The 13649-nt window shown below is 41.4% G+C and overlaps 1 protein-coding gene across 2 annotated transcripts in view; it reads left to right on the top strand.

Annotated features, from left to right (window-relative positions):
* The first annotated feature begins 433 nt into the window (after positions 1–433).
* The window catches only part of LOC136862870 (dihydrolipoyllysine-residue succinyltransferase component of 2-oxoglutarate dehydrogenase complex, mitochondrial), a 230837-nt gene continuing 217621 nt past the window's right edge, over positions 434–13649 (top strand). Inside the window, exon 1 of one of the 2 annotated variants that reach the window (XM_068225803.1) lies at positions 434–633. In XM_068225803.1, coding sequence (XP_068081904.1) covers positions 544–633 — 90 coding nt within the window. In that variant the 5' untranslated portion in view covers positions 434–543. The remainder of the gene's footprint in view (positions 634–13649) is intronic. The other variant, XM_067139138.2, reaches the window with a different exon arrangement.

A 13649-nucleotide genomic window follows, 5' to 3' on the forward strand; every position in this document is an offset into this window, starting at 1 on the left:
ACAGCCCCAGCATTTGCTTGGTGTGAAAACGGGGAAACCACGGAAAACTTTCTTCAGGGCTGCTGGAGATCGAACTCACTATCTCCCGAATGCAAGCTCACAGCTGCGCGACCCTAACAGCACGGTCAACTCGATCGGCCATTTAGAGTAGGATATGAATTTCACGGACACATGAGATCAGAATCCGTTTACGAGATCATTTCCGAATTTAACGAACTAGAACTTGAGTTCTGCAAAATACGAAGTCAAAAGAACTGTACATTAGTGAGCTTAGATTTATGTTTTCGCTAGCCGTTAAGTAGCACAGGGCGCGAAGTTGTACCTTCGGGCTATGTCGGCCTTTTCCGTAAACTGAGTGACGTCAATGGTGTGTCAGGAGGAGCGAGGCTCGGTGATGATTTTTCATAGCCCTGTTATCTGCTATTATCTTTTCTGGTGAACAGTACGGCGCTAACAGCATCGTCCGTCCTAACCTCTCAGCATTCTTGTGTGTTACTTTAACCGAAAGGTGTTATTCCGTGTGATTTGAAATTCTGGCTGGTGATGGCTAGCATACTCCTTCTTTCTTCCCGGCGCCTATCTCGAAATATTACCAGATTGTCATCAGTAATATTTGAGACTGAGTGTCCAAAGGTAAATATCGATATATCCAACAGTTTTTATATTATTGTTCTAAGAAATATATTTCCTTCTCATTGTGTAAAACGAATTTTCGGCACTAAATTATCCTGTAAAATCTATTCACACTCTTTCTTAAGACCGGTTGGAAAAGAGGTTATAAGTATTCCTTGTGGATGTTGTATTCATTGTAATTCTGTTCAGCCTGTCGTTATTGTTTTAATTTATTTATTTTAGGAGCTTGGTGCACTAATACAAACAGTAACCACTGTCTTCATGTCCTTGAATGGGTGGACGTTAACAAATATGGTGTTATGGAGTGTGTAGTAGTAGATGAAACTGAATTTGACTGGATTGTGAGAAATCCCCCAGAATGTGAAATTGGAAATCCAAATTCACTTTTTTTATTATTATTAAACTAGCTAAGATACCCGGCGTTGCACAAGCAGTTGCATTAGAATCATTATAAGGCTTCCGGGCAGTGGTGTGACAAGGTTTCCCGGTGCGCGAAACTTTTTGTCGCCCACACCCTCCCCGCGCGCCCACAACCCCGGGCATTGAAATTAATAAAAGAAGGAAAAATAAGATACCTACAGTGCCAAAATCAATTCATTTCGCGACTTTGCTCTCAGTTGACAATGTGGTTAAGCCAGACAGCTTTATTTGACTCATAGTGGACCTAAAATAATACTTGATTAATTTTGGTTATGAAAAACTCCTGTCACATTATGTTACTGAAACGCATAACGTTAACGAGAATCTTAAGGAAAAATTCAGATTTGGTAGAGAATCTGAAAGCTGGGCTGAATGGCTCTGACGGTTGAGGCTCTGGCCTTTTGTCCCCAACTTGGCAGATTCGATCCTTGCTCAGTCCGGTGGTATTTTATGGTGCTCAAATACGTCAGCCTCGTGTCGGTAGATTTACTGGCACCTAAAAGAACTCCTGTAGGTCTAAATTCCGGATTTTCGGCGCCTCCGAAAATCGTATAAGTAATTAGTAGGACTAAAAACCATTATTATTATTATTATTATTATTATTATTATTATTATTATTATTATTATTATTATTATTATTATTATTATGAGAACCTGCAAGTTCACGTTAACCGAAAACTCTAGAAATGTTACAGAAGTCCATTCCAGAGAATCTTCTTTTGAAACTTCGGCAGGTTTTAGATGTCTTCTTAGCCGTGGAATCTTCAGGAAGCTCATCATAGTTTACGACTAAGTTTTGTATTAACTGCTAAAGTTCTTCTGAGATTGTGATCAGATTCTTGGGCACGGGAACTGCAAACTGAGCTGTATACTTTCCATGTCTTTGCAGAGATGGTCAAATTTTTTAAATAAAAACTGTCAATGCACTCCTGCATCGTACTTCTTAATTCTTCATTAACGTAAGTTATTCGTCTCGAGCCTTTTCTCCAGCTATCATTTTCTTCATTCCAGCGGTTCTCCTTGTCAATAAAGGAATGTCCATCTCGTCCGTGCTCGTTGCAAACATTTCCTTTATCTTTTAAAACGGTCTCCAGACTTCTCATTTTGATAACACACTTTCCGCTGCGCTGAGTGGCTCCGACGGTTGAGGCGCTGGCCTTCTGACCCCAAGTTGGCAGGTTCGATTCTGGCTCAGTACGGTGGTATTTGAAGGTGCTCATATACGTGAGCCTTGTGTTGGTTGATTTACTGACACGTAAAAGAACTGCGGGACTACATTCCGGCACCTCGGCGTCTCCGAAAACCATAAAAGTAGTTAGTGGGTGGGTAAAAGCAATAAAATTATTAAAAACTGATTCCGACGATCTATAGGTATTTTCGAGCGTGGTGTACTTCTTCTAAGACATACAAAAAGAAATACAAAAAGCATAAAAAGTAAAAATCACGAACTGCTAGCGAAAACATTTGCGCTGTTCCTCTGGTTTCGACAGTTTTTGTAGGACTCCATGGCTAAATGGTTAGCATGCTGGCCTTTGGTCACAGGGGTCCCGGGTTCGATTCCCGACAGGGTCGAGAATTTTAACCATCATTGGTTAATTTCGTTGTCACGGGGGCTGGGTGTATGTATCGTCTTTATCATCATTTCATCCTCATCACGACGCGCAGGTCGCCCAAGGGAGTCAAATCGAAAGACCTGCACCTGGCGAGCCGGGAATTTGTCCTTGGACACTCCCGGCACTAAAAGCCATACGCCATTTCATTTCATGGCACCAGCTATCTCCTTGAAATTAGCATTTAGAGGTTTTACAGCTTCGTAGTGAGTACTCCGTCTTGTATCTGAACATCACGCGACTGTTACCCCTACATTAGTTATAAGCAGTGGCGTATACTGAGGGTTACCACGGTGAAGCCCAAACCTCAAATGAGAAAGATGGAAATCTAAATCATATTATAATGTCAGCATCTGACACATCGTTTCATTTACAAAATTTGAAAGCAACGAGAAAAAAACGTCGCTCGCATTTTTGAGTGCAAGGTATCGGAGACTGATATCGCAGTCCAGACATTGCGTCCCTCTCCCCTCGCTACTCCACCTGCGGTTTGCTGCTGAACGGACGATAGGTGCGGAGACCGAAGGGATAGTTGGGCAAGGCTTCGGTCCATGAGATCGCCACTCACTGTTAAGGAGGGCAGTGTTGCCAACTCCTACGTTCAAATTCCTTCCAGATCACTTCTAAAATCCCTCTAGATGGGACAATAACCCCTAAATAATAATAATAATAATAATAATGCAAACTCGTGTTCTCATCCCGAGGTGTTGCAGCTCTTTTCAGGCACACCCCCATTGGAGGTGAGCTGCATGTACCATTTAAACCACATACCAGCCCTCCTGCCATTCTTAAAATTTCTGACAGTACCGGGAATCGAACCCGGGCCCCAGAGGACGGCAGCTAATAACACTAACCGTTACGCTACGGAGGCGGACGTAATAATAATAATAATAATAATAATAATAATAATAATAATAATAATAATAATAATAATAATAATAATAATAATAATAATAATAATAATAATAATAATAATAATAATAGCACTGCTATTATTCACAAAAAAGAATAAATCACTCTACAGAATTATTCACACATCACATAGATCGCCTTACTTTGTTAGCACAGCATGCAAATTGCATGAACTGCACAGTCACAGTGAAAACTGTATCGAGTTATGCTATCAGACTTTTTTTGTTAGGGACTTTACGTCGCACCGACGCAGATAGGTCTTATGGCGACGATGGGATAGGAAAGGCCTAGGAGTTGGAAGGAAGCGGCCGTGGCCTTAATTAAGGTACAGCCCCAGCATTTGCCTGGTGTGAAATTGGGAAACCACGGAAAACCATCTTCAGGGCTGCCGATAGTGGGATTCGAACCTACTATCTCCCGGATTGCTATCAGACTGCCACGTTCACGTACTGCGAGGATTTTCCTCCAACATGACGTTGACAACTAATGACGTTTACTCTATAAGCGAAGCAATTAACTATGTGCGAGACCCGAAATGCGTGATTCTCTTTAACATCTACCAAAAAGAACAAATGCTCCTGCGGTTACCGAGGAGAAGGCGAGAGATATGCACAGTATTGCCAACTTAGCGGATTTTCCGCTAAATTTGGCGGAATTAGAAGACTGTCGGCGGAGAAAAATAACATTTAGCGGACAGCGGATTTTTTGTTGGAATTTAGTGTTTTATCAATTTTACGTTTTTTTTTAAATTTGTACTCCAGTCTTTCTCCGAGCTATTCCGTATTTCTTATCAGGAGCTAGCAGTCACATGAGGAAAACGTGTTGTTGGGATTTGATGTTATGAGATCATGGTATCATAAATTTGTAATGCGTGGGGAAAGGGTACTTATCTCTTAGTTGACGAATGACGACAGGTAATGAAACTGTGAGAGAGTAGCATTTATATTTTTTATGCTATGAAGGAAGACCGTTTAATGAACTGGCCTGTTTTGTATGTGGACCTTGAAGTAGGGGATTCACCTAGTTTGCACCCGGCACTAAAACGCCTACAAGTTTTAGCTCGCCGGCTCGCAGACAGGGGGTTCCCAGTGAAACTCACGGATCAAGTGAGTGCAGACATTTACTTTTATTATTATTATTATTATTATTATTATTATTATTATTATTATTATTATTATTATTATTATTATTATTATTATTGCTCATTTTTATTACTCATTATTTGAGATCGGATTTCTTGGCGGAATTTTATCGGATTTTTAGTAGTATTTAGCGGATCTTGAAAATATAAGTTGGCAGCACTGGATATGCAATGCATGTCTTCAATGCTTTGATGTATCGGTAGATTGTAATTCATATTAATAAAAATAATAGTATATTGTATATAAATACACCTATCCGTTGGTAGTCAATGAAAAATGTAAAGAATAAGGCGACTGCTGCGTTCATAACAGAGACAAGAAAAGGGAATCCCAAGGCACGTGAAAGGATCGTACGTTTTAAGAGCTACTAGAACAGAAAATCATGACGTTACATGATTAATTGCAGTGCCTGAGACAGGCAGGCTGGCCAACAGCAAAACAACTCAAGATGAAACCAACACACTAGCGGAACTAGCTATTGTAGTGAAATAAATAAATAATTGTCACACCCATAGCCCCTCAAAATTCCTCAAAAAGTAATTTTCCCCCTAACATTTCCGCTGATTCTTCTATCCCTCCAAATTTCCCTCTGGGACGATTAAATTCCCATAAATTTAGGGGTAAAACCCGTAAGTTGGCAACACCGAAGGAGGGAGAGGGCTCATTGCCTCGAAGTTCTCCGGAAGACTCCGAACAGACACGATTGACCTACGTAGTGCGGCGTTACGTGTTTGCTGTTGCATGAACAAGGCACTGATTGTTTATCATCGAGAAAATGATTTGTGTATTTCAGCAGTATTACTGTTCTCAGAACAATTTTAGTTTATTTGAAGTTACCGGTACTGTGTATAACGTGACTGCCGGTGTGGAATTACTTTTGTAAAAAGCCTGAACAGCATAAAATAGGTAGTCTACTGGATAAACCATTCTCGCAACTGAAGTATGCAGATAAATATTGCTGATAGTTTAAAACCGTAAGTCTACCCCACATCTTCCGTGAAATCAACCTCCTCGTACTCTTAATTTCCATGTCCTGGGGACTGGGTGTTTGTGACGTCTTCACAAAGAATTTATTATGTCTCCACCAAGCCTTTCCAGAAAACATTATTATTATTATTATTATTATTATTATTATTATTATTATTATTAAATTAAAATGTACATTTTTACTTCATTACCAACGGTCGTAGGCCTACCCGTCGTTCATTGGTTTTTTATCTTCCTCGGTAGATCAGTGCTGGTGTCCGACCCATGATCAAGGGTTCGATTCCAAACAACCATGCCTTCCTCATCGTATATACTTCCTGACCTCATACTTCTGAATTAATTATATAGATAACAAGAGTGCTGGTATTTCATTCCCGTCAACTTCTACATCCTTGTAGAAAGACACCAGTGCTGCTGTTATAGGAGTATTATAATTTTCTTTTTTATAGGTAGATCTACTAAAGTGAAATGCAATCGTTTACGGTTAGTGTTCTCTATTGTTGTTTGGAATCGTACCCGTGATCATGGGTCGGACACCACCACCGATCTACCGAGGAAGCTAATAAACCAGTGAATGAAGTGTACGACCGCAGGTAATATAAAATTCAGCATTTTAATTTGCTGATAATAATAATAATAATAATAATAATAATAATAATAATAATAATAATAATAATAATAATGCATAGCCTCTGGAAAGGTTTGGTGGTGACCCAATGGGGATGAAATGAATGACGTAGACGTCATAAACACCCAATCCTCAAGTCAGGGGAATTTTTTTTTTTTTTTTGCTAGTGGCTTTACGTCGCCCCGACACAGATAGGTCTTATGGCGACGATGGGATAGGAAAGGCCTAGGAGTTGGAAGAAAGCGGCCGTGGCTTTAATTAAGGTACAACCCCAACATCTGCCTTGTGTGAAAATGGGAAACCACGGAAAACCATCTTCAGGGCTGCCGACAGTGGGATTCAAACTCACAGCCTCGCGCCCCTGACCACGCGGCCAAAAGGGGGGAAATATCTAGGCACTTGCTTGCGAAACAAACTTGACAACACAGCAGGCTACTCCAGTGGCTGAAAACGCTGACTTGACGTTCACTAAACCAACTTTGAAAAGGCGGGGTTGCGGATGTAATCTAAGTCTAATGGTAGCCCACGTCTTGATCCCAGCATACGCCACTGGTTTTATGGATCGTCTATCTGTGGCAGAATCAGAAAAAAAAACAGTAGGTCTAGAATCTTTCTAAGGTCCCAAAAAAGGGTGCACATTGGGAAACAGTTGAAAAAGAATGCACTCCCCACAGATTAAGTCAATGATTTTTACAAGGAACAAACAATGCTTTAGGATTAAGTTTACGAACGTGTCGAAATGATTCACAAATCTGATCAGTGTGTGAGATGTCTGATGTACTGTCAAAGATAATGCTGTGCTATTTTTCTTCCTTAATATCAAAATAACCCCTTTCTTAAAACATTCCCTTAGAAGTGTGATAAACTCGTTTTGTGTGGTAAGTGACAGATAGCTTGCAAATATTTTGCCTGTCTGCGACTGACCTGCCTGCACTGGTCTAATTAAGTGTTCTCCAAGTACCAGATCGTATTTTGATACCGGTACCAGCTCAACTAGCTGTAGGAAGTTTCCTCTGTTTTCCGATAATTTTTGTTTTCTTGTGGCACGGAATGATAAATTGTGTTGAAAAAAGTAATGTAAGAGCCTTTTCAAATTATAACTCCCTTTCCTGTTTTCTGTTTCGACAACCGTCTGCTAACTAGATCAATCGTTTTGTTAGAAATTTAGACTTGTTCGTAACATTCTCCATTTTTCAAAACAAATTGAATGTTGCTAAGACATTTCATGACTTTGAATTTTCGGGTGAAGCTTCCACCTAGATTGAAAATCAGTCACCGGGCGAGTTGGCCGTGCGGTTAGGGGTGCGCTGCTGTGAGCTTGCATACGGAAGATAGTGGGTTCGAATCCCACTGTCGAGAGCCCTGAAGATGGTTTTCTGTGGTTCCCCATTTTCATACCAGGCGAATGCTGGGGCTGTACATTAATTAAGACCACGGCCGCTTCCTTCAAACTCCTAGGCCTTTCCTATCCCATCGTCGCCATAAGACCTATCTGTGTCGGTGCGACGTAAAGCCACTAGCAAAAAAATTATCAGTCAACCGAGAGGCTGCGTAGTTTGGGTTACGTAGCTTCAACTTGCATTTAGGAGATAGTGGGTTCGAACCCCATTGTCGGCAGCCCTAAAGATGGCTTTCCGTGGTTTTCCATTTTCACATCAGGCAAATGCTGGGGCTGTGCCTTAATTAAGGCCACGACCATTTCCTTCCCGTCGGTCCTAGCCCTTTCCTATCCCATCGTCGCCGTAAGACTTATACGTGCCGGTGCGACGTAAAGCAAACTGTTAAAAAAAGAAATCATAAACTTGATGGATTATCATTCAAATTTTTATCAATGCCAAAGAGCCTACAACAAACATAGTGCAAGTTTTCTTTTTAGTTGGCCATCCACGTTCTCAGTATTTTCTCACTATTTAGCAGACCGATATTGAACCATTCAGACGTTAGTTGGCGAATAGAAGCCTTTATTTTATCACAAGATAAATAGAAGAGTAATAATGTAGCGCCACTCGTCAAGAGGTTAGTTGGCGAATAGAAGCCTTTATTTTATCACAAGATAAATAGAAGAGTAATAATGTAGCGCCACTCGTCAAGAGGTTGAGAACAGCTCGCGTGCGTGACGTCATCTCTTTTTAAATGTTACGTAAATAGAAGAGGAAGATAGAACAAGGAGAGTCATATATCGAAAAGTTTTCCCTCACACCATAATATTGAAAATGATCGAATCCTAACGTAGGTCTACTATACAAAACTGTCAATTATAAAGATCGGGTATGGATGGGCGACGACACAATAACCATTGTTAAAATATCACATCATAATGAAGTAAACAACAACGACATTAATGGCAGAAGTTAAAAGATGTATATGAACCATACCTGTCTTATTGAGGGTGGGAATGGGGTAGACGAAGATTGACACCGACGAGCCTTCTTATTATGAAGCCGGACTGCTCTCTTAGCCTGGCCTGCCAGATTTAAATGGCGAATACGAATGGAGGGTCTAGTTCTTACATGAGTAAACCCTGGGGCATTTCTCACAGATGACATTTTCACACATTTATCATCACTTTCGATCTATTCGTAAAAGTGATGTTATGAAAAGTGGAAAACACAATTTCAAACTGTTTAACAGCACCATACCAATCACCTGATGGACAATCCAGCGGTTGTCACTGTCATCTAGAGACATACCGGTATTCATATTTTTACCGCTAGGAAGGTCCAATGATCGATCTATGGACGAAAGCTTACAAGCAACTTAACCCGCCAAGTAGCGTAGGTCTCGAATACAGCATTCAGACTTCAGCATCTTGGGAGTCGAAGGCAAATCTTCAAGAGTAAGAAGACCTTCCAACCCCGTTTCCCCTTCAATCAACGGGAGTGCATCTTCCATTCTACAGTAGGTTGTTGACCCGTGAGCATTTGAGATGTGAGGAAATGACTCGCGTTATCTTCTGTTGATACAGAAGAGGAGCTATTCAAGGACATGTCTATCACATTTCTGCACATGCTACCGAGCGAGTTGACCGTGCGGTTAGGGTTGCGCAGCTATTATCTTGCATTCGGGAGATGGCGGGTTCGAATCCCACTATCTACAACCCTGAAGATGTTTTCCGTGGTTTCCCATTTTCACTCCAGGCAAATGCTGGGGCTGTGTCTTAAGTAATGCCATGGTCGCTTCCTTCCCACTTCTAGCCCCTTCCTGTCCCATCGTCACCATAAGACCTATCTGGGTCGGTGCCACGTAAAGCAAATTGTAAGAAAATTGAAAAGTAAACCGAACAAGTTGGCCGTGCAACCATGAGCTTGCATCCGGGTGATAGTGAGTTCGAGCCCCACTGTCGGCAGCCCTGAAGAGGGTTTTCCGTGATTTCCCATTTTCACACCAGGCAAATGCTGGGGCTATACCTTAACTAAGGCCATGGCCGCTTCCTTCCCACTCCTAAGGCCCTCCTATCCCATCGTCGCCATAAACCTGTGTCGGTGCGACGTTGAGCCAACTGTTAAAAAAAAAAAAAAAAACTGCTCATGCTTATAAGACGCAAAAGATTCTTGAATTCTGCTGGGAAAGGATTGTCATAAGAACGGTTATTTGCTCTATTTTTCCGGACAGTACCTATTCAGTCAACATGTCAGCAAATATTTCAAGTCTTACAGAGTATTTTTAAGTCTGAAAAACAACATAGCACAGATCCAATGGTTGTAAGGAAGTCTTTCTCGAGTGGATGTAAAGCTGTATGTTCACCTAGGCCTACTTTCATATCTTCGCACACTGAGTAAAATTTGGCAGGAGCCCAAAGGCACTTTCGAGTGGACGGCCTACTAAAATAGGAATTCTTGATTTCAGTACCGTACCTACATCAAAAGTGTCATTTACTAGTTTTATAAACCTAGCAGTTTCTTCTTCATCTGGCAGAAGATAAGAGGTAGCGTGAAAGACGTGATTAGAGAACAGCAGGCATGCAAGATAAACCCGCTGACGGTCTTTACCAGAAAAAGACAAGTGATGATGCGTAAGCGCACAGTTCGATTTCACCATAATCCAGTGACAGAAGCTGTTCCACATGTTTATCAACAATCTTCCCTCCATGAAGTGTAATGCCGTCATATAAGAAATGGTTTCTCAATAGTTTTAACTGATGTGGCATGTCACAGAACACCCAAACATGTTTATTGTCATCTGAAGGATTATTAAAACACGTGTTCTTATAGTCTACTCCTTTATCCCACCGAGCGAGATGGCCGTGCTGTTAGGGTCGCGCGACTGTGAGCTTGCATTTGGGAGATAGTGGGTTCGAATCCCACCGTCGGCAGCCCTGCAGATGACTTTCCATGGTTTCCCATTTTCACTTCAGGCAATGATTGGAAAACAGGTTGTAGGTTTTTATTTCGTTCCTTTTTTCTGTTTCTACAACAGTCAGCTAAATAGATCAATCGTTTTGTTAGAAATTAGACTTGTTCGTAACATTCTCTTTCAAATTCGTCCATCGCCGAAAACCTTCGACGTGTTAGTGCGACATTAAACAAGTAGCAAGAAACAAACAAAAATACCTCCTAGATCATTCTATTCTTTCGCGTTCTTCCCAACCAAGTCTGAAACTACACCCACAGCTATGAATCCTACCGTATCTACTTCAATAATTATTATTTTCTTCAATTGCATACCAGTCATTGGAGTACAAAATCATATAATATAGGCTGTTTTCAGGCTGTCCACAGCCCACGAACCATCATAACCTGTACCTGACTGTGAGGTCCGAGAATTTTGTCCCATTCTTGGTCATGGCAGATGCAAGAATCAACATTCATTTCGTCGAAGATCAGTATAAACAATACTTTCACATTATTTCAACTCTTTGCCTGCGTTTTCATTAAATACAGGACGTCTACAAAAATCTCTACCGGCTCTACCGTGGCTCTACGTCTCTGTATTCGGGAGACGGAGAGGGGCTGGTCCCCAGCATCGGCTGCCCTGAGAATGGTTTTCCGTGGTTTTCCAATCTCCTGGACTAAGGCGAATGTCGGGACAATTCCTAGTATACGGCACGGCCACTAATCCTCTCACCTTTTCCGCACATCTCCTCCGATACAAATCTCCTGGCCTGAGAGACGGCGTTATTACCGTCTAGGAGGCCCGTCTCCCCATTCAGGGGAGAAAAGAAAACATTTTAGTAGTAATAGTAAAATAAATATCCTGCCCCGCAGTTTAGGAGTAGCGTGCCTGCCTCTTACCCGGAGACCCCAGGTTCGATTCTCGGCCAGGTCAGGGATTTTTACCTTGATCTGAGGGCTGGCTCGAGGTCCACTCAGCTTACGTGATTACAATTGAGGAACTATCAGACGGTGAGATGGCGGTCCCGGTCTAGGAAACCAAGAATAATGGCCGAGAGGTTTCGTCGTGCTGACCACACGACACCTCATAATGTGCAGGACTTCGGGCTGAGCAGCGGTTGCTTGGTAGGCCATGGCCCTTCGGGGCTGTAGCGCCATGGGGCTTGTTTTTAGAAGAAAAAAGTTTTATCTATAAAGATCGAAGAGACCGTGCTTTGCTTATATCCTCTTTCACCCAGCGAGATTTCTTGTTTTTATTTAAAATGTAGTTGATTCGTGTTTCTGTAAGCACTTTTCCTAGAATTCTGCTAACGTTTAGATAATATTCTGTTGCGCAGAAGTTTTCAAATGAACTCTTTGTTTATTTTTGTGTTCAAGACTGACTGAACTCATCTAGTTTTAGCCCTAAGCCTAATCAAATCACTTTATAAGCGTGTACTTTTCCTTTTAGGAGACTTGCATCTTTTTATAGTTTCTGTTCAAATGAGAATTACTGAATGGTTCAGATTCGGTTTCGGCGTCTTTTCTTTATTGGTGGAGAGAGAAAAATCTGTTAACAGCACGCTTTCGAGTCTCACGCTTTCGGTACGATACCGAATTTTCCTGGTGACGGCCTGTTCGTTATTAGTATGTTGGGAAGAGGGTAAAAATGAAACTCGGGTATTTCCGTGGTCATCTACAAGTAAACTTCCGGAAATGAAATGTAAACTAGGCACAGCACTGGGCTTGAGCAACTTCTTTGAATGTTATTTGAGTTTTCCGATTTCAGGTCACGCATGTATGTGTATGTTGGCTATTCAGCCCGAAGGCTGGTTTGATCCTCTACAGCTCCACCAACAGCTGTCATAGATAGCCTAGGTGTCACTGAAGAGGCATACTTGGGAAATAAGGAGTGAGGTGGTTTCCTGTTGCTTTCCTCACTGAGCCAGAAGTTGCTATTACATATCAGTCTACCAAGCCCACTGAAATGCATGCACCAACCGACCCTATGAGCGATATTTTCATACCATTCATAACAGGGACTGGCTGCATAAGGAACAGTATTACTAGAATCGCTCATACCTCGGTCACTTTCATATTGTCAAAGCCAAGAATGAGACTGAGACAGGTCAATGAAAGTAACGAATTTGATATAGCCCATACCAGAAGGCAAAGTGCACTGTAAACACTACATCCTGCCAGCAAAGGCATAGGTCACGCATATAATCATAATTAAAGAGGGCACTACACAATGTTGCATGTTTCACGTTAATTTCATTGCCCCGTTGCAAGCATGAATCCATTTTTTACAAACAGCTGGATCTTTCGGAAATATGTAATAGGTGATTCTTGTACCTTTCGATTTTTTGGTTATAATTTTCAGACGTAGCCACAGAATAATTTGGCATTGTTAAAGACTTGTACGATCGTCACACAAATAAAAATGTACATTATGGCAATGAAAACAACGCTAATTGAATGACAACGCTTTAAAAACTAGTATTTTACCACCGTTCACTCCGCACTTGAGTAAGTAAACAGAGAAAATTCCGCCCGCATTTATGACAAACGCACCCACACTATCTAGAGCTGTAATAACCAACTAACTAACAAAGGAGTCGTTCAAAGCATTGTTACTTTATATCCTCTTTCACCCAGCGAGATTTCTTGTTTTTATTTAAAATGGGAGGACATGTATATAGATACTTTAAGGCAGAAACAGGTGCGCCGGAAGGACATTCCTGGGATCATTAATGAACAAGGTGACTGTGTATGCGAGGACTTACACAAGGCAGAAGTATTCAGTCAGTAATATGTAAAAGTAGTTGCATATAAAGATAAGAGGAGAGTGTTATGAAAGACACAAACACCCAGTCCCCGAGCCAGAAAAATTAATCACACGCGATTAAAATCACCGAACCGACCGGGATTCGGACCCGGGACCCTCTGAATGGAAGGAGTCAATGCTGACCATTCAGCTAAGGAGTCGGGCAAATTTGAATTTCAA

This window comes from Anabrus simplex, chromosome 2 (genome assembly GCF_040414725.1).
Source record: "Anabrus simplex isolate iqAnaSimp1 chromosome 2, ASM4041472v1, whole genome shotgun sequence".
Lineage (NCBI taxonomy): Eukaryota > Metazoa > Arthropoda > Insecta > Orthoptera > Tettigoniidae > Anabrus > Anabrus simplex.